This window comes from Penicillium verhagenii (assembly GCF_028828195.1).
Source record: "Penicillium verhagenii strain IBT 33310 chromosome Unknown utg000006l_segment0_segment0, whole genome shotgun sequence".
Taxonomy (NCBI): Eukaryota; Fungi; Ascomycota; class Eurotiomycetes; order Eurotiales; family Aspergillaceae; genus Penicillium; species Penicillium verhagenii.
Window position 1 is genome coordinate 575619 of NW_026643170.1, and position 19086 is coordinate 594704.

The 19086-nt window shown below is 49.5% G+C and overlaps 7 protein-coding genes across 7 annotated transcripts; 4 read left to right on the forward strand and 3 right to left on the reverse strand.

The window, feature by feature from the left end:
* Nucleotides 1–726: 726 nt before the first annotated feature.
* N7466_005622 (uncharacterized protein) lies at nt 727–2021 on the forward strand (the record flags this gene model as incomplete). The annotated part of the gene is made up of 2 exons (XM_057165019.1): nt 727–1679; nt 1742–2021. 2 exons carry the CDS (start codon nt 727–729, stop codon nt 2019–2021), a joined length of 1233 nt encoding a protein of 410 aa, XP_057020618.1.
* Nucleotides 2022–2816: 795 nt separating this feature from the next.
* N7466_005623 (amphiphysin) lies at nt 2817–4165 on the reverse strand (the record flags this gene model as incomplete). The annotated part of the gene is made up of 3 exons (XM_057165020.1): nt 2817–2839; nt 2897–3904; nt 3982–4165. The coding sequence occupies 3 exons, from the start codon at nt 4163–4165 to the stop codon at nt 2817–2819; spliced, it is 1215 nt and encodes a 404-aa protein (XP_057020619.1).
* Nucleotides 4166–5079: 914 nt separating this feature from the next.
* N7466_005624 (IscS subfamily cysteine desulfurase) lies at nt 5080–6688 on the forward strand (the record flags this gene model as incomplete). The annotated part of the gene is made up of 2 exons (XM_057165021.1): nt 5080–6189; nt 6266–6688. 2 exons carry the CDS (start codon nt 5080–5082, stop codon nt 6686–6688), a joined length of 1533 nt encoding a protein of 510 aa, XP_057020620.1.
* Nucleotides 6689–7274: 586 nt separating this feature from the next.
* On the reverse strand, nt 7275–8210 carry N7466_005625 (phytanoyl-CoA dioxygenase family protein; the record flags this gene model as incomplete). Its single annotated transcript, XM_057165022.1, has 1 exon — nt 7275–8210. One exon carries the CDS (start codon nt 8208–8210, stop codon nt 7275–7277), a length of 936 nt encoding a protein of 311 aa, XP_057020621.1.
* A 563-nt stretch (nt 8211–8773) lies between these two features.
* Nucleotides 8774–11431, reverse strand: N7466_005626 (uncharacterized protein; the record flags this gene model as incomplete). Its single annotated transcript, XM_057165023.1, has 2 exons — nt 8774–11159; nt 11214–11431. The coding sequence occupies 2 exons, from the start codon at nt 11429–11431 to the stop codon at nt 8774–8776; spliced, it is 2604 nt and encodes an 867-aa protein (XP_057020622.1).
* Nucleotides 11432–13039: 1608 nt separating this feature from the next.
* N7466_005627 (snoRNA-binding rRNA-processing protein UTP15) lies at nt 13040–14671 on the forward strand (the record flags this gene model as incomplete). The annotated part of the gene is made up of 1 exon (XM_057165024.1): nt 13040–14671. One exon carries the CDS (start codon nt 13040–13042, stop codon nt 14669–14671), a length of 1632 nt encoding a protein of 543 aa, XP_057020623.1.
* A 1397-nt stretch (nt 14672–16068) lies between these two features.
* On the forward strand, nt 16069–18620 carry N7466_005628 (SNF1 family serine/threonine-protein kinase; the record flags this gene model as incomplete). The annotated part of the gene is made up of 3 exons (XM_057165025.1): nt 16069–16469; nt 16559–17394; nt 17452–18620. 3 exons carry the CDS (start codon nt 16069–16071, stop codon nt 18618–18620), a joined length of 2406 nt encoding a protein of 801 aa, XP_057020624.1.
* Between the last annotated feature and the right edge of the window lie 466 nt (nt 18621–19086).

A 19086-nucleotide genomic window follows, 5' to 3' on the forward strand; every position in this document is an offset into this window, starting at 1 on the left:
ACATCGCAAACGGTTCAAAGTAGATCGAGAGCAGAAACAAGGCATGTGCTACCACTAAGCTTTTGATTTATTCCGATTTATCCATTCTATGATCTGCACTACAGAGCATCACATACGTCAACCACTCCACTCTTTGCATTCCTGGCCCTGGATGTAGTAGTATAGGGAAGTGCGTACGCGAGTCAGTAACCTGAAATTCAAATCCGATCCTAACAAATGAAAGCCTTGAAAACACTGAAAATCTTGATAGCACAATTGGAAATATCGTCAAAACGCTAATGACTCGCGGCTTCTCATGTTTCTATCTTCAACAATTCAGACTAAGAAGTGATCGCCTTATCTTGGTGATTGTTCGAGGGAGTGCCGATCATTCCCGATGTGCTCCATCAAGTTATGCAGCAGATAACAGGATCGATCAAACCTCTGACAAAAATTCTATTGGACTGAAGCATCCCAGGATCGCCAATCATTACAGGGCACAGTATGCCGTCAGCCCGCTTGTCCTTCTTCATACCCAGGTAGTACGTTTACGATGTGGAGTGTATACTTCCAATAGTCCTTGGCAGATATCATGTTGCTAGGAATTTTGAGCCAAGGGGTCAAGGAACAAAATCAGAACACTATGTATGGATAAAATGTGGATGAGCTATCTAAAACTGAAGATTAACCCAGTGTCTCAACTTTCGTTCATTTGATTCAACCTGTTACACACGATATTCCTTGACTATGTCCGAAAAAACACTACACGAGCAGGCAGCCGACGACCCCCGAGCGGAAACTCGAACCTTATCAGAATGTACGGATTCCGATTCTCAAGAGAGTATTGATTTTGCGAGCAAGAATACCGATACTCTGGAGGATTACCCCGAAGGTGGACTCAGAGCATGGCTTGTGGTAGTTGGCGTCTTTGCGACGTTGACATGCACCTTTGGCATGCAGTTCACTGTCGGCGTTCTGCAATCTCATTGGGAAACAAATCAACTACGGGACTACTCTTCCAGCACCATTGGATGGATCTCCTCCGTCTATCTTTATCTCAACATGGTTCTGGCGGTACAGGTCGGCCCGATGTTTGACAGATACGGTCCCCGGTGGCTCATGATTATCGGCTCGGTGCTCTTCGTCTTGTCAATATTCCTGCTGGGATCATGTGAAAAATACTATCAGTTCATGCTTTGTCTAGGAGGACTCAGTGGCGTCAGTGCTGCATTTGTCTCGAACCCATGTATGGTCGTGCTATCGCATTGGTTCCATCGTCGTCGGGGCATGGCATCTGGCATTGCCATGGTTGGGGGTAGTCTGGGTGGAGTCATCTTCCCCATGATACTGAGAGCGACGCTTGAGCCTCTGGGATGGGTTTGGTCTCTTAGGATTCTTGCCTTCATTTTTACGGTACTTCTCACGATTGGCAACATCTGCGTGAAGAGCAGACTGCCGGTCAAATCGCAAAAAGGGCTTTTTAACCTGCGGTGCTTCCGTGATTCACGATTTGTCTGGTTTACGGCAGCCATGCTCTGTATGTTTTATCCCCTGTCAGATATTTCAAAGATGAAGGTATTGATTGTTCTTCTAGTTGTCCAGTTTACCATCACTGCATCAATGGGTCTTGTCCCTACCTACGCCCTTGAGCAAGGGTTTAGCTCTGAGACTGGATTCTACCTTCTCGCCGTATATAACGGGTAGGTCAATTTTTATTCAATATTATTCTTGACAAAATGACTAACTTATATGTTCGTTCTAGTGGAGCGGCTATTGGACGAGGCCTTTCAGGAATAATTTCCGATCGCTATGGACGCTTCAACACGATGTCAGCGGCAATGACATTTGCAATGGTTTTTATTTTCGTTCTGTGGTATCCATTTGGTCACTATCTTGGTGCACTATATTGTTTTGTGGTTGTAATGGGATTTGGCACCGGCACTATTCTCTGTTTGCTTCCTGTCTGTCTCAGCCAGATGTGCAAGACCGAAGAAGTTGGACTTTGGTTAGGAAGTTGCTATCTTGTCATCAGTCATGGGTGAGTCTGATTTTACCTCAAAAACTTGGAGAGTCGCATCTGCTGACATATTGAATAGGCCCCTCTTGTCAATTCCTATAGGTGGACAGCTGCTACAGGCTGTCGGAACATCGAACTTTGTCGCTTTTCTTGGATGCATACTTGGAATATCCCTGATGTGCGTACTAATAGCACGTTGGGCTTGTTTGGGGTATTATTGGAAATTTCAAATCAAGATATAAGCCCGTTTCTTTGCAATGGTATGGGATTCTATCAGTTGCGAAGTTGTCAGATTGTCAAATAGATATTTTTTTGTTGTATACTACCATAATGAACATTTGCCGACTTGATCAGATTCTGTAAGAAGTGTGTAAACATCTCGATCATGGGATGAACCAAAGCTGCACGGCTGTAGATTTGAACCATGATTCAAATCTAGCAGTAGAAAGATAAAACCTTCAATGTTTATAGAGCCTCCTAGTGGATACTTTCGTGGGCCGCCATTTTGTCCAGGCTTTAACATAACTAGCCCTTGGGAGGACCTTGCTGGTTCGCACTCAAGACGAGTTCCCACTCATACAAGAGACATCACTGAAGGTGGAGCATACTAGGTAGTACAGAACAACGTATGGATGTTCAAAAGTGAAGAACTAACTAGACCCGGTGGAAGTTCACAGGTCCAGGTTATTACATAGAGCTGGATTAGCGAGCGGTCGAGAAACGAAAGTTATTTACACACAGAACGCTCTATGTATGAGGCCATATGCGCCAGAGCATGGGAAAAAAACAATAAACAGCCCCAAAATATCAGAAAGCAAACCTAATTCAATTGCACATAGTTGGCTAGACATGGGACGTCAGTAAAAGAGCAAAATTTTGTATAAATATTTCTGCACTTACCAGGAAATTGTCCTTCCCGACCACCGGTCCGCCCGGTCCACCACTCATTTGTGTTCTCAGTTCGGTGGATAATTTCAATCACATCGCCTGCTGAGAAGCCCAAGTCACCGTGGGCCTGTGCCTCATAATCATAAAGAGCGGTGGCCATCTCGGCAGGCTTGCTGAGGTGAGCCGGCTTTGCTCTTGGTGGCGGTGGGGCTGGCTTGCTCTTAGCAGCCGAGGAGAAGCTGCCTGTTGGGCTGGGAATGGAACCGGCTGAGTAAGGTGGTGGAGGGTTCTCATCGGCGGTGGAGGCAGATCTTCCTCGTTTGATTTCGGCCAGCTTGGGATTCAGTTTGGAGTTGTTTCGACGGACGCCCTGTGCCTTAAAGTGGACGATGGTTAAAGCTTCCGTGCGTTCCTGCACGTCACCTCGCTTTTGCTCAAAGGCCTCCTCCACATCCAGGTTGAGGTTGAAATAACTGATATTCATGCGCTGCATCTTGTCGTGCAAAGTGTAAAAGACGTTGAGTTGCATGTAGTAGAAGGACTGGAAGAGCGGGCGGATGAACTCTGCTTCGAGGGTGAAAAGCTTCGGTAGCTCCTCCTTGAGCAGATCATTGTAATAGTTGTATTCCTGTGTTGCTTGCTCAACGTCATTCTCGGCCTTGTACAGAGCCTTTTCATCCTTGATATTTTTGTCCTTCTTTTCCTCCAACTTCTTGAGCGTGGCATTTCGACGATCAAAGTCCAGTTTCTTATGGTCGCGCTTGACAGCCACTTTGCGAATGATCTTGACAACTTCGAGGAGTTGGTCCGCAGGGCTGATTACTCGGCTCTCGATCATCTCCAGTTCGGGGACGAGGGCCTCCTGCAGCTCTCGCACAATCGCCTCGTACTCCTCACAAGCCTGAATTCCCTCGGCATTTCCTTCATCGTGGTATGAGTTGGGATCGGAAGCTCGTCCCGAGATGGGCTTGTAAATTTCGGCGACTGATTTGGAGAATTCGATCTGGTGGGTCAACATGCCTGTTGGCGGAGAGTCAATTTGAGGTTCATGGAAGGAGAAGCTAGATCTCGGATTGCAGCGGATCAAGGCAGCATACCATTAATGGCGTCGAAATACTTCTTGGACTCATCGTGAAGCTTCTTGGTTTCCTTCTCTAGCTCTTGGAAGCGGCGCTCGGAGTCGGTATACACCGCATCCTGGGAGTGTTCTCCGAGGTTGAACTTGAGCTTGAACTGCTGCGGAGCTCGGGCGATACTCTTAGAAAACCCCTTGAAGCTCATCTTGAGTGGTAATTTCGTGTGAGAGGATTTAAGAGAAAAGATTTGGGAGAGAAAGGAAGGTAGAAAGATTCAGGGCGGGGTGTTCGGCCTTTCCGTTCCCAACTTTCGCTTCACCTATGACATAAGACTTCTCACAAGAGATTTGTGGCTCAGTGGCTGTACCTAACTTTCCTCACAGACTATACCACATCGAGTTGCGTTCATCCGGATTGAGATTTCGAATGGATCCTACTTGTGGCTTGGCTCAAGAGCTGAATGGTTGATTTCCTTTCTTTTTTATATTTTTTGTTTTAACTTGGTTTTGTTTTCTTTTTTTGACGTACCTGACACCGTCATATTCGGTGCCTAATCCCTTTTACTCCGGGAGTACAGGCTCCAGGATTTACCCTCGGTCGCATCTTCTGGTGGAACTTCAGACTTTCCCTAGTTCCACTCGTTGATCTCTCCACGTTCCATTTCCAGCCCTACGGATATGATGTTGAAGTGGCTGAGAGCGTGATTTGCGTGGCTTAGCGTTGAGTAGTATGAGTTAGCCTTAATTGCCGCAGTTCCCCGGTAGCATAAGCGGAGAAGGAGCTGCCTACTACTAGTAGTATGTAGATATTACAGTCACTTTTATATGTATCACTGCAATCTGTATATGTCAAAGTTTTCTTGCGTCAAAGTAAATTTGAATCACTTTGTGAGCTGTGAGACTCTGTTCAGTTCTCTCAAATACAAAAAGGAACTCTCATTTAGTGAAGTGATTATCAATCATCGATGATCAACAGCCTGTATCACGTGATTTCAGCGGAGAAACCCGAGGCCGAAATGACCTCAATGGGAATTCCCCGAGATATCGGAAATTGTCACCGTTGGCTTAATCCATCTTTCCTTTCTATCTTGATGGTCCTTTCCCCATAACCATCGCCATAATGCCTACCACCCCCGCTGCTTGGAGACAGGCTTCTCTTGCCTGTTCTCGGCGCTTATCATCGTCCTATGGATCATGGACTGCTCCTCGCCGCGTCCTCGCCACTGGTTTCCGCGGAGCTCGATCCTATGTCACCGAGAGCAAGGCCGACCATGCTCAAGTTAACATCGAAACCGCTATCAAGGAGGAACAAAAGTCGTTTATGAAGCAGGCTGGCGTTGCCCCAGGAAGTCTCAATATGCCCGGCTCCGGAGTCTCGGGCGACGCTGCCATGAGCCCGTCCGCTGGCATCCTTAAGCAGGCTACTGTTATGGACCAGGGTACCCGCCCCATCTATCTCGATATGCAGGCCACCACCCCCCTCGACCCCCGCGTTCTCGACGTTATGCTTCCCTATCTTACCGGCATCTACGGAAACCCGCACTCGCGCACGCACGCCTACGGTTGGGAGTCCGAGAAGGCCGTCGAGGAGGCCCGTGAACACATCGCCAAACTGATTGGAGCCGACCCCAAGGAGATCATCTTTACCAGCGGCGCGACCGAGAGTAACAACATGAGCATCAAGGGTGTCGCAAGATTCTTCGGACGCTCCGGAAAGAAGAAGCACATCATCACAACCCAGACTGAGCACAAGTGTGTCCTTGACAGCTGCCGGCATTTGCAAGATGAAGGCTTTGAGGTTACCTACTTGCCCGTCCAGTCCAATGGTTTGATTCGCATGGAAGATCTCGAGGCTGCTATGCGCCCCGAAACTTGCATTGTCAGCATCATGGCTGTCAACAATGAGATTGGTGTGATCCAGCCCTTGGATGACATTGGTCGCCTCTGCCGCTCTAAGAAGATCTTCTTCCACACCGACGGTGCTCAGGCCGTCGGCAAGATTCCCCTCGATGTCAACAAGTCGAACATTGATTTGATGTCTATTTCCAGCCACAAGATCTACGGTCCCAAGGGTATCGGTGCTTGCTACGTTCGTCGTCGCCCTCGTGTTCGTCTTGACCCTCTTATCACTGGTGGTGGTCAAGAGCGTGGCTTGCGCAGCGGTACCCTGGCCCCGCATCTGATTGTTGGATTCGGTGAGGCCTGCCGCCTCGCCCTGCAAGATATGGAGGTAAGAAAGACCATAGTCCCCCTAGAGTTTTGTTTACCAAATTCGGATTTCGATCACTAACATTCTCCCTATATAGTACGACACAAAGCACATTGAGCGTCTATCAAAGCGCTTGAGCGAAGGCTTGCTCTCCATGGAGCACACCACCCTCAACGGTGACCCCGATGCCCACTACCCCGGTTGTGTGAACATCTCTTTCGCCTATGTCGAGGGTGAGTCCCTCCTGATGGCACTCAAGGATATTGCTTTGTCCTCCGGAAGTGCCTGTACTTCCGCCTCGCTGGAGCCCAGTTACGTCCTCCGTGCCCTGGGTAGCAGTGATGAGAGTGCTCACAGCAGTATCCGTTTCGGTATCGGCCGTTTCACCTCTGATGCTGAGATGGACTACGTCCTCAAGGCTGTCCGGGAACGTGTACACTTCCTGCGTGAGCTGAGCCCGCTCTGGGAATTGGTGCAGGAGGGTATCGATTTGAACACCATTGAGTGGAGCCAGCACTAGTTCATTCGTTCTACATCTTTCTATGGTATTAATTCCTTTCGTTCGAGAAACAAAATACTTTGCCCCTCAAGGGCTGGCGTTGGGTTTTTTAATGTAACAACAACCTTCGATGTACAGAATGCAAATCACTCCTTTCATTACTTCAATGTGCCCGGGCTTGTCAGTCAAGTTTTAGATAATACAGATTTATTCCAAGGTTGTCGTTGTTCAATCAGTATCGCCTTCACATGTTGACCCCGAAAGTCAATCGAGATTACTGATAGTACTAGGTAACTACCTCAGAATAGGTATCAACCTCGGAATACCTTGGTGCGTGCCTCAAATGTTCATAATACTACTGTTAGCATCTTACCTCTAGTACGCACTACTAGTAACATTTACATTTGGCAGCTGAGGAGAGTACTAGTAGAACCCTGGAAGGCAGTTGAATACAGTGCCTGTTGAAACACAGTATGAATGTAATAGGGAAATTAAAGTCTTAAGAACATTTTGAACTATCAATTGATTAGAAGAATATGTATGTACTAAATGGCTCTCAGACTTATATACATCCTTTTAATAACCAGTTGACCCTGAATGCAACCGATTACTCGTAAAGCTTCGAGAATCCACCCTCTGGCGGCTGCAACCAATTCCGCTGATCATACTCCCACCCCTCTGCACCCTCAATAACATGGAAGGTATATGCATACCGACTGCGCTCACTGGTATTCTTCTCACTCTTGTGCAGCACATTACCATGAATAAGCACCAGCGAACCAGCCTTAACCTCCAAAATCTCCAGATCCTCCTCCGCAGGCTCAGAAACCTTCTCCTCCTCCATGCCCTTGGGCAAAGCAGGACCCTGATTCTCAATAAACTCCGTCCCAGACCCGGTAGTCTTGCGCACAAAGCGTCTCTTGATGTGGCCGCCCTTAGCGCCCTTGTGCGATCCCTTAATCATACCCAGCGTCCCGTTACCCGGTCCCGCATCCTGGAGCGCATACCACCAGCCGACCGCAGACGGCGGGTCCGTGTATAGGAACTCCGAGTCCTGGTGCGCGGGCACCGCGCCGCCGATGGAGGGCTGCTTGCAGATGAGCATGCTCTGCAGGACGCGGGGGTCGACGAAGCCGAGGGAGCGGGCGATGTCTGCGTTGCGCTCGTTCAGGGAGATGGACTTGAAGGGTGGGGAGAGGGTGTGCAGGGAGTGGCCGATTTTGTTGACGGCTAGGTTCTTGGGCTTGAGGAGCGCGGCGCGGCCGGTGAGTGGGTCGGGCTCGGTGGTGAAGGCATCTTTCTCGAAGAAGAAGCGGATCTTGTCGCCCGAGTTGAGGAAGTAGTCGTCACCTACGTGATCGGTTTCGTCATCGTCGCCTGTCGTGAATTGGGTGAGGGGGTGAGTGTCCAGGTCGAAGTCGTTGAGGAGGGTGTTGGCTTCGGTCAAGACTGAGGTGATTTCGGTTGGACTGAGGTAGTCTGGGAGGACGAGGTAGCCATTCTCGTGGAAGAAGGCCACTTGAGCTTCAGTGAGACCGGCCATTTTGCGTGCTTTGAAGGAGGGAAATCGTATTTTGGTCAAGTTGCGGGTGGGTTTTATAAAAGGCGGGGAAATGTGATAAGCGATATTGATCCATTGCGGGATTGGTTACATGCAATGTTAAATTGATCGGAGATAACCGCCGATCAACGGCACTTGAGATCTGTCAAATTCCAACAGTGGGTCAATCGGTTGTTTTTTTGTGTGATAAGGGCTATGTTATGACCAATTTATGTGATAATTGGGAGATACAGTTATCTTTGTGTAGATAGTAGTAGGTATAAGAGGTAACAATATTCAATTGAACGAGTAAACGCCCAGGTATCATTCTGCAAAGCCAGCGTATGGCTAAATTTGTATGTAAAAATAAAATAAAAAAAAGAACATGGTAGAAGTTCGGAACAAATAGAAATCCTCCAACGCCGCCATGCCTGTATTCAACAAGAATCAACCGAAATGCTTATTCCAAATCATGAACATAGATATCAGGATACATGGACCGAGAGCACCAACCCGCGAAAATAACTTACTACATCCACACATGAATCATCAAAATACAAAACTCTCTAACTAGCATACCCGATTGATGCTGGTTGGCGAGGTGGTGCGTATCTCCGAACAGCACGGCTCGGGCTGCACCCTGCTGAGCCAATCTCAATTGTCTTCAATTCTCGACTCAAGGCATCCATGCCAGGATTGCTGGCAGCTACAGGGTAGCTTGGAGCGCCTTGGGAGATCGGAACTTTGGATGGAATTGGTGGACCAGGGGCGTAATCGTACAATGGAGAGCGAGAACCAGGCGACGGTGAAACGGAGCCACGAGAGGAGCGAGGTCGCTCAGTGGATGTCGGGGTTGTGTAGCCTCGAGGTTGTGTGTAACCGTCTCCATAGCTATCATATCCTCGCTGCGCTGTGCGATCCATGGGTTCAGGGCTAGGCTGAGCATGGCTGGGTGTGTATCTTTTACGGTCGGAGCTATATGACGTGGTCTCCGTCCTGAAGCCCACACGAGGCGGTCCTGTGCTGCGAGAGGTGGCATCGTTGCCTCGGGAAGTGGGTCGTTCACGAGGAGAATGCTTGAAGCGAATGATGACCTCTGGCTTACGGTTTTTCCGTTCTGGCTCTGGGGCCCAAGTATCCGTCGGAAGATGATCAGATGGATCGATTTCTCGGCCATCGTCGCCAATGATAGGCTGGCTGAGGTCCCTGATGGGTTCTCGCTCAGCGCGAATCGCTGCATCCCTGGCCTGGGCTGGTGATTCGTATGCAGGTGTAGGATCTCGGCTAGTGGCAGAACGTGCAGCGTGCGGATTGATGGCGTTGTATGAGTCGGGTGAGAATGGGATGGAAGAGGCACGGTCACTAGAGATTGAAGGCCGGGGGCTAACGGATTTTCGTGTCACCATTCGCGTGTCTGCACCAGCAGATCCACCGCGGCTGGAGGTCGGCCGCTCCTCGATAGGCCGCGGAGAGGTACGGAGAGGGTAAACTGGAGATTCATAAGGCGAAGGTGATGCTTGGGCGGACTTTGATACAGGTACAAGGGCCCCAGGACCTGGCGGGTGAGATATCATCATTTCATCGTCAAAGTGAGCGCTTCGTCTGCGTTCAATTCGATCGTCATAATTCGGGAATTCCTCGGGTTCATACCCAACGACGAGACTGGTGGGCATGGGCGAAGTGGAGTTAGAGTGTCCTGGCGAGTATGGTTGATATCCCGTGGGTGACTCTCTGACAGGCGGTGGGACAGGTTGCATTGGTTGCATTGGTTGCATTGGCTGCATCGACTGCGGATGTTGAGCCATACGAGATCGATGAACCGGTGGCGGTGGAGGCGGACCATCCTCATCTTCATCCTCTACGCGTGGTTGCATGGTAGCGTACTCGGGATGATAGGGATCACGACGCATGGGCTGCAATGCCCGGATATCATGTGGCTGGTAGCGAGGGTCCTCTGCTGGCCCTGATGACGAGCCCGGGCGTGAATAACTCAGAGGCGCTGGCTCATCAGCATAAGCTGATTGGCGTGGGGTGAATGTTGACACCGGCCCAAACGACATCGGAGGTGCTGTATACTGGGGCGAGAGCGGACTGTAGATCTCCTCTCCTTGCCTGGCGTGTTCGTACGGTGCCCTGCCGCGCATTTCAACCTCAAAAGATGGATCTTGGGAGGCAGAACGGTGATCTCGGGGAGGGTGGTGGTCAAAGTCAGATTGACTGCGGGGTTGTAGCGGACGCGAGTCATATGCAAGCTCTGAGTTATCGTGGCCGGCATAGGCTGTTTCATGTGTCTGGTTACGTCTCATCATGCCCGCCGGAGGAAGGGCTGGGGCTTCCCATTCACGTTGGTAATTTTCAGGGGCATCGTATGCTCGAGACTGTGGTGGCTGATTATAATGTTGCTCATATGTGGGCTCTGAGTGGTGTCTTTGAGGATAAGGATGGGCGGGTTCCGGAACAGGAACCGTGGGCATGTTTTGGACTTGTTCTCGGATTGTGCGAGAAGGCATCGGGTGATGCAATGGAGGGGCTGATTGAGGCTGTTCTAGAACAGGAGGTTTGGGAGGTGGCGCTCCTGATGGATCGGTGGGCAGTGGTCGTCGCTTGAACGCGTTCAGTTGTCTGGGGCCTGACAGACCAGAGCTGGATGTGATGACGGCAGCTGGTTTGCCCTGGACCTTATCTGCTGCCTCTTTTCGTTTCTCAATCACCGCTTCATCTTTTTGTCGGGTATCGTAATAAGTCATCTCGATTCGAACTTCGCCAGAGTATTTGCCCCGCGACTGCAGTGGATGCCAATGATCGTCTTGGCTTCCGCCCGGGATAATCAGGTTGTTCAGATCAATCCAAGTTTCTCCAATGAGATCTGTCTTTTTGTCGTCGTTGAATACGGAGACTTTGAGTTTGTAGTAGTCTGGGGATTGGTGTACAGTGAAACGGAGTTCGTGGTCCCTGTTGTTTACATTAGCTTTTTCCGGTAACAATAAGCCCTATTTATCAACATACCATCTAGGAGTTTGACCACCTCGTAAATCTGTTGGGGTTTTCTTTGCTTCCTTTCCTAACCGTGCTGCACAGTAAGGGTTCTGTTTTCCCATCGTCTTCCGATTAGGTAGATTCTTTGCTCGGTCGATAATGGCCACCAGAGTACCTATGGGGGGGCCATCCACCGACATGTCAGCAAAGATGCCAGCTGCATGACTACCCTTGAACACTTTAGCCATGATTGATTTAACGAGCTAGAGATATCTTGTTAAACATGAGATATGACAAGGATGAGAAGAGGAGAAAATAAAAAAAAATTAGACGATCAATCAAGAGGGGAGGGGGGGGATCATTAAAGATAAAAAGCCCGCTTTTTCTGGAATGTCACAGACAGTATTGCTGGTGGCTGGGGGCGGATTTTATTCAACGCTGATTGGCTGCCTCCCCTGAATCAAACGTTTTAAATGTGGTCGATCCAAGCGATGTGACAATACAAAACCAGATTCCAAAATTACCGATAACCCCCATTGTTACTATCTATTCCAACTCAAGGTTCTTGTTCTCGTATACGCAACTCTTCTTCGATCCCCTCATCCTCTACTCCTTATGGAACCAGCCTCATCGAAATATATTGAGATTTAGATTGAGTATCCATTCTGATTTTTCTTTTTACCCAACCCGGTCTCAAAGTCCAGAACTCAAGTGGAGCAGCATCGTCAGCTCCGATCAACTCCCCCAGCCACCGCGATCCACCGATCAATGCATTCCCGGCGCGGACAGGGGGAGCAAGTGGGCAGAAGGTGCAACGATTGGCGACAGGCCTAGCACTGATCGTCATCCTTCCAATAGCTTTGTCACTGAATCCGGTTTCAATTTGTTTCAATTGCGAGGCCTCGCAGCTGTCAGGCGCAGCCTTCCCCACTCCCGAGGTCTTAAGGTCAAGCAATGCATGAGTCAACCCCACTTGATATCTGCATTGCTAGGGCGACGGGCAAAACATATTGGCTGTTGGGCTTGACCGCAATTGCTTCTCCCTACCTCATACTGCAAAGGCATATACCCTATTGAATATTATTCTGTATCCCATTCATTGCTCTGCTAAATAGGTAAGACAGATCAATATTGACTGTGCGAGATAGGTTGTATGTACAAAGTTCCGTTAAGTGACTGCCCATCCCCTGCTTATTTTTGGTCGCTGCCTACCTCACAGCCCCGGGCGCCTCGATGCTGAGATCTATTATTACGTCGGATGGTATTTTTGGACGAAGAAGCCCCCATAATAAATCGGGTAAGGATATAAGTACTAGGATGGAAGCCTGGAAATAACGAGTACGAAGTATACAGCTCGCGTCGGGGAATACTGAATTTGAATGCTATCGGCTACACCATGCACGACATGAATCAACCTTGAAATCCATGCACACAAGATACCTAGTAGCTTACCATGATTTTTATTATTCCCAAGACCAAAGGAAGACTACGTCAATTAGGAGAATACTAAGTATATTAATTTGAAGTTTGGAATGTGCCAACCATGGGAAGCGATCGTGACGTATCTAGGAATCTCCAACTTGATTAATTAATTTGCGATGATCATTTCTGCCTGAGTGCCTTAGTGCCTTGATGCCTTGAGGCGGTTCGAGTTCGAAGTAAAGTGTTCTGCCTCAGGTGTCTGTAGACACCGCCGCCATTCCCGATCAGGGCGAACTTTTTTGATTGGCAGAAAAAAAGATCAAACCTTCTTGGTCACGGCGCTGCCACGAGCTTTGGGCGTGGATACTTTCTCTCACTTCTCTTTTTTCAGATTGAGTTCCCCTCATATCAGTGACCGAATACCATATCTCACCATGGCGGCTCCCGTCCTGCCTCTGCAACAGGTGAAGCTCGCCTCACTACCCTCCACCCGCCTAACACCAGAGCAACAATACTGGCGCACCTTCAAGAACCCTCTCCTCATTCCGTCGCCAGCCAATGGCCCTATCAACCTCATCACTCAGCCCTCTGCCCCCTCGTCCTCTGCAGTCTTCACTTCATTGTCGCAGCCCCCGGATATCTTCACCGTGACCACCGGTGCCCGCGTTCAGATCTACTCGATTCACACCCGAAAACTGTTGCGAACAATCACTCGATTCGATGATACAGTACGTGGTACAGATGTTCGGCCCGATGGCCGTGTGTTGGTGACTGGTGACGATACAGGCACGGTCCAGGTGTTCGACGTCAAATCCCGCGCCATTCTGAAGACATGGAGGGATCATAAGCAGCCCGTGTGGGTGAGCAAGTTCTCTCCGAGTGACCCAACCTCTCTTCTCACCACCAGTGACGACCGAACGGTGCGCCTGTGGGATCTGCCTGCCGAGTCTAGCCAGCGGACATTCACTGGCCATACCGATTACGTGCGCAGTGGTGCTTTCATGCCCGGCGCAATGGCCTCATCTGGATTGCTGGTGTCCGGTTCGTATGATCGCACGGTGCGCATCTGGGATCCTCGTGTGGCTAGGCGCTCGGCTATGACCTTTAAGATGGCAGCTCCCATTGAGAATGTGCTGCCTATGCCGGCAGGTACTACTGTTTTGGCTTCCGCAGATAACAAGATTGCCGTGCTGGATATTGTGGCTGGTAAGCCATTGCACATGATTCAAAACCACCAGAAGACAGTCACTTCCCTTTGTTTGGCGTCAAACGGCGAGCGATTGCTCAGTGGTGCGTTGGACGGACACCTGAAGGTCTTTGAGACGACAGGTTGGAACACGGTCTCCGGCTTTAAGTACCCATCGCCCATCTTGTCTCTGCGCGTGGTCACTTCCGGTATGGCTTATGAAGATAAGCATATCGCTGTCGGTATGCAGTCAGGTCTTCTGTCAATCAAGACACGGCTGTCTGGTCAACAAAAAGTCAAGGACCGTGAACGCCAGAAGGAGATGCAGGCAATGCTCGAGGGCAAGTTGGAGGAACATGACAAGGCCTTGGCAAAGAAGAAGAAGAAGGAAGCTCGCGGTTCAGGCTGGGAAAAGCGCCTTCGTGGTCGCGATTTTATCGGAGAAGGTGTGGAGATTGTGATCGAGGGCCAGGACAGCAAAAAGAGGAAGCGGGAACAAACCTGGGAGCATGATTTGCGCAAGGGCAAGTATGCCGTGGCCTTGGACCAGGTCCTTGGCAGTACCGATAAGACGGCCCAGCTCACGCTGTTCACTGCCCTCCGACACCGTTCGGCTCTACGTGCTGCGCTCAAAGATCGTGACGAAGACACACTCCAGCCCGTGTTGTCATGGGTTCACAATCATCTTCGCGAGCCCCGTCTTGTCGATCTCTGTGTGGAAATTGCCATGAACTTGTTAGATATCTACTCGGCCAACCTCGGCCAATCGGCTCAGGTCGACAACTTGGTCAAGAAGTTGCACTACCGCGTGCGTGGTGAGGTGGAAATGGCGCAGAACGCATATCAGTTGAAAGGCGCACTTGACATGTTGAAGGCATGATGCTTATAATATGAGTTTATGGAGTTCGGCTTGATTTACCATTCGTCGGTGTATTGGCGGGCCATCGTTTGTACAGAAATGTTTGCATAGAAATAAAAGTACCATTTTCGAAGTCCTCGTCTGTCCATGAGTAAGTAAATTACCCTATGTGTTAGGGATCACCTAGCCATTTATAAGGAGAAATATTATACACAAAATGACACCCCATTGATAAAATCCCTAAAACTTGGCAATCTCTTGCATATGAGTAAGTAACTCTTACCTTGGACATATAATTTAGTCATAGCTGCTTATACGGGAACTTCCAAAGGGTTCGAGCTTAGGGCTAGGGGCTGTGGGGTCACCATTTGAAGCTGGCTCTCGGGATTATGGGTCGAACCCCGGCCCGATCGGCCCACAACCCAACATCGGACCTTGGTCCTTAACCAAGCCGACAATTTCTCTCTATGGAGGGAAAAGTCAAAGCTACTGTTTACTTGAACATCCAGCTGGATGAGACGCGCAGCGCTGAAAACGATCCTACAGAATTTCATTCTCAGGCCTTGATATCTCTCTAGTAGGGCTTTTTAGGCGAACAAATCCGCTTTCATTAAGTAGTATGAAGTGCGTGTTTCAAGTTCTTGATGAACCACAGGCATTATAACATTTTCTTTTCAAAGGTCAGGTACTAGCCTGAAGCCATGCTGACTTGAGTGGGATTATTAGATGATGACATATGATATCTCAAATCCTGCAAGGTACCCGTGAATTGCCCTAGAATCCTAGAATAGATCCGTGGGTACCGGGGTGTGAGATGAAATTGATTATGCAGAAGAGCTATTATTATGATCGTAATCCAGAGTGTAGTATACTACTTCCTAGTAGTCCACCCATTGTCCATTCAAGCTCCAGGTACTTGGTTGGGCAGAATAACATGTAGTACTAATAACAATATGGACCCAACCCCGGTCTCCAGTCACAGGGCAGCTCTCAGACCGTCAGAGACTTAGAAGCTCACCGGCATCGGCTTCTCCTCTCTCCAACTTCTTCAAGTTTTCTGCCCCAGAATCCAAATCCTTTCTTTCTCGTTTTCAAAGACTCCTGTCCTATACCCAGTCATTCAAGAAACCTTTTGCTTTGCTCGTAGCATCACAACTGACTCATATCTTCGGCTAATACTTGGCAAAAACCATAATTTACCCCTCCATTGTCGCCCCGCCCCCCTCAAAGAACAAAAATTCCAGCTATCCCTACTAAGTAGCTCCACCCTCGGCTCTACTGTGGAGAGGGTCGAGACCGACTGATTGGCAATGCTCTGAGGGCAGAAAAAAAAAACAACTAAGAACCACGGCACAGTCAGCAACCCGGACCGCTGGGCCCGACCCAGAAAATCAATCACGTCACGTTGTCCTTCCATCATGGCTGCCGCTTTCGATGAGGAAGATCTATCGATCCCCTTAGCTCCTTCCGATCGTGAACCTGAACAACCTCGTGACCGTACCAGTAGGACGGTCAGCTCCAACCCCGCCGCCATGGCAATGCCGCCGCCGTCGCGCCCGACCCCGACCGCTAGAGCGGAGGCCACCCAGTCCCCCGCGACCACGAGAGACATGCAACGCCTCGATCAGTACCAAACGGTCAAGATTCTAGGTGAAGGATCGTTTGGAAAGGTGAAGCTGGCTATTCACCAGCCAAGTGGCCGGCAGGTTGCTCTCAAAATCATCTCCCGCCGCAAGCTCCTCTCCCGGGATATGGTCGGTCGTGTGGAACGAGAGATTCAATATCTTCAATTGCTCCGACACCCTCATATTATCAAATTGTATGATGAACTCTCCATCCACCCCTTTCTCTCTCAAATAGATTTCAATTTGTTGTGCGGCCGGGCTGACCGGGTGATTACCCCGCTAGGTACACCGTTATCGCCACCAAGACCGATATTGTTATGGTCCTCGAATACGCCGAGCGAGAATTGTTTGACTACCTGGTCCGAAAGGGCAAATGCAACGATGATGAAGCCCGGAAATTCTTCCAGCAGATTATCTGTGCCGTCGAATATTGTCACCGACACAAGATTGTCCACCGTGACCTAAAGCCCGAGAACTTACTCATCGACAGCCAGAAGAACGTCAAAATTGCCGATTTTGGTTTGAGTAACATCATGACGGATGGAAATTTCTTGAAGACTAGTTGTGGTAGCCCGAACTATGCTGCCCCGGAGGTCATTTCTGGCAAGCTTTATGCAGGTCCCGAGGTAGATGTCTGGAGTTGCGGTGTGATTCTCTATGTGTTGCTGGTGGGCCGATTGCCCTTTGATGATGACTATATCCCTGCTCTCTTCAAGAAGATTGCAGCGGGCAACTTCCACGTTCCTAGTTACATCTCTCCTGGAGCTGCCCGGCTAATCCGGGCCATGCTTCAGGTCCACCCGGTTCACAGAATCACCATTCCCGAAATCCGGGACGATCCGTGGTTTAGCAAGAACATTCCCAAATATCTGGAACCTCCAGCCGAGGAATATATCGCACCTGGCGCCGATTCCGGCAAGGCTGCTGATGCCAAGAAAGTTGCTCCTGGAAAGCCGCTTCCTGTGCAACACAAAGTTCACCAAATTGCTGTGTCGAAGCTTGAGAGGAGCATGGGATATGGCCGTGAGGATATTGAAGATGCACTTAGACATCCAGAACCCAGTGCAATTAAAGATGCATTCTCGATCGTCGTTGAAAATGAGATGATGCAAACAAACTGTGAGTCTTCATTCAAGCTATCTGGTCAGTATACACACTTCTAACAAGGTCATATAGCGCCCACGGAAGATAATTTAATGGCCTCTAATGTACCCCCGCAACCTAAGGGAACCGTTCAACCGGCAGTGGATCGAGCGGCTGCTGCTACCAAAGCTCAAGCGCCACCTGCCCCGGTCGTCGCTCGGAAACAGAGCGTTTCGCGTCGAACACGAACGGAAGAGTCCCAGCAGGTGGACTCCGAATCTGGTGAAGAACCTCGTCCCAGCCACGTTCGTATCTTGCCAACTAGTCTTCCATATGTTCACGATCAGCTCATGGAGCAGCGGGACCGAGAGCAAAGGGCCCGCGTTGATGAAGTGCGGCGGAAAGAAGCTGCTCGAAACGAGGCGGAGGGGCACGGGTTTGATCATGGAGAGCTAACCCCCGAAGAGCAAGCTGCGACAGTTCGAGCTTTGAAGCCCCATGCTCGCAGTATAATTGACCTTGATAAATTGCGCCTGGAGCCACCAATGGGTCATCCCATCGCACAACAGGCTCCCAAGAGATCACGGAAATGGCAGTTCGGTATCCGATCGCGGAATCAACCATACGAGGCCATGCTGTATCTTTACCGGGCAATCGCTGCTCAAGGTGGTGTATGGGATGTCCAGCCCGTTGAGTCAGGTACTCAAATTGGACCGGAAGCAACTTCTTCCCCAGATAAACCCAAGCCACTCCAGAACAAATATCCTGATCTCCCATCGGACTACTATATCCCAAAGGACCCTTGGTTCATTCGTGCACGCCTTTTGAAAGAGGGGGTCAAGGCCCCTGGAGCATCGACCAGTGTCTTTAATAGCCGCAGTGATCTCGGCGAACTGCGTCGGCGGTTCCACATATCGGGTATCTCTACTCCGTTCGAGGACAAGGAGGCGAAGCCTTCCACTTTAGACAAGGATAACAGTGCTCCCTCTGCACCCTCATCCGCTACACAACAGAGCGGTCCTCCGAGTATCTCCCACGGCGTTTGGGTCTTCGTCGATATTCAGCTGTATCAGTTGGAGGAAAACAATTACATGGTCGATTTCAAATGTGACGGCTACCAGAATGTCATCCGTGCCCAGGGTGATACAGAATGGACCCCCATAAGCAAGCGTCTCAAGAACAAGGAGAAAGAGGTGACCAGCCCATACCCTTTCCTAGATGTGGCATCCGACCTTGTGGCTCAGCTGGCTGTTGCCAGTTAAACACTTATCTTTGCAAGATATTCACTCGAACAACGAATATGATATCTTATTCATACCCGCCCTCTTAATTTCCATAATTCTTTGTCATTCTATTTTCTTTTGGTTGTCCACTCCCCGATGAGGTGAGATTGTACAGCGGACAATCTGCGCCTGCTATAGGAGCGGAATTTGGTTTGATACTTATAGGTACTTTTCCAGGGCACGAGTCTTTTTTTTCTATTCACATAAACAATCCAAATATAGGTTTACCTTTTGACAGCCAGCTGTCCGACAATATTAGTACATAGTAGCTTACACGCACGGGTAGATCTATACCTATACCCCAACATTGAATGTTCTTACTACATAAATTCAAGCAGTTGACCTGGGCACTTCAACATTCAATGTTCCAAGGAAATTTGCAAAGAGGCATGTATGTACCCTCATGTGCATGCGGAGACTGAGAATTCAATGTCATAACCTTGGA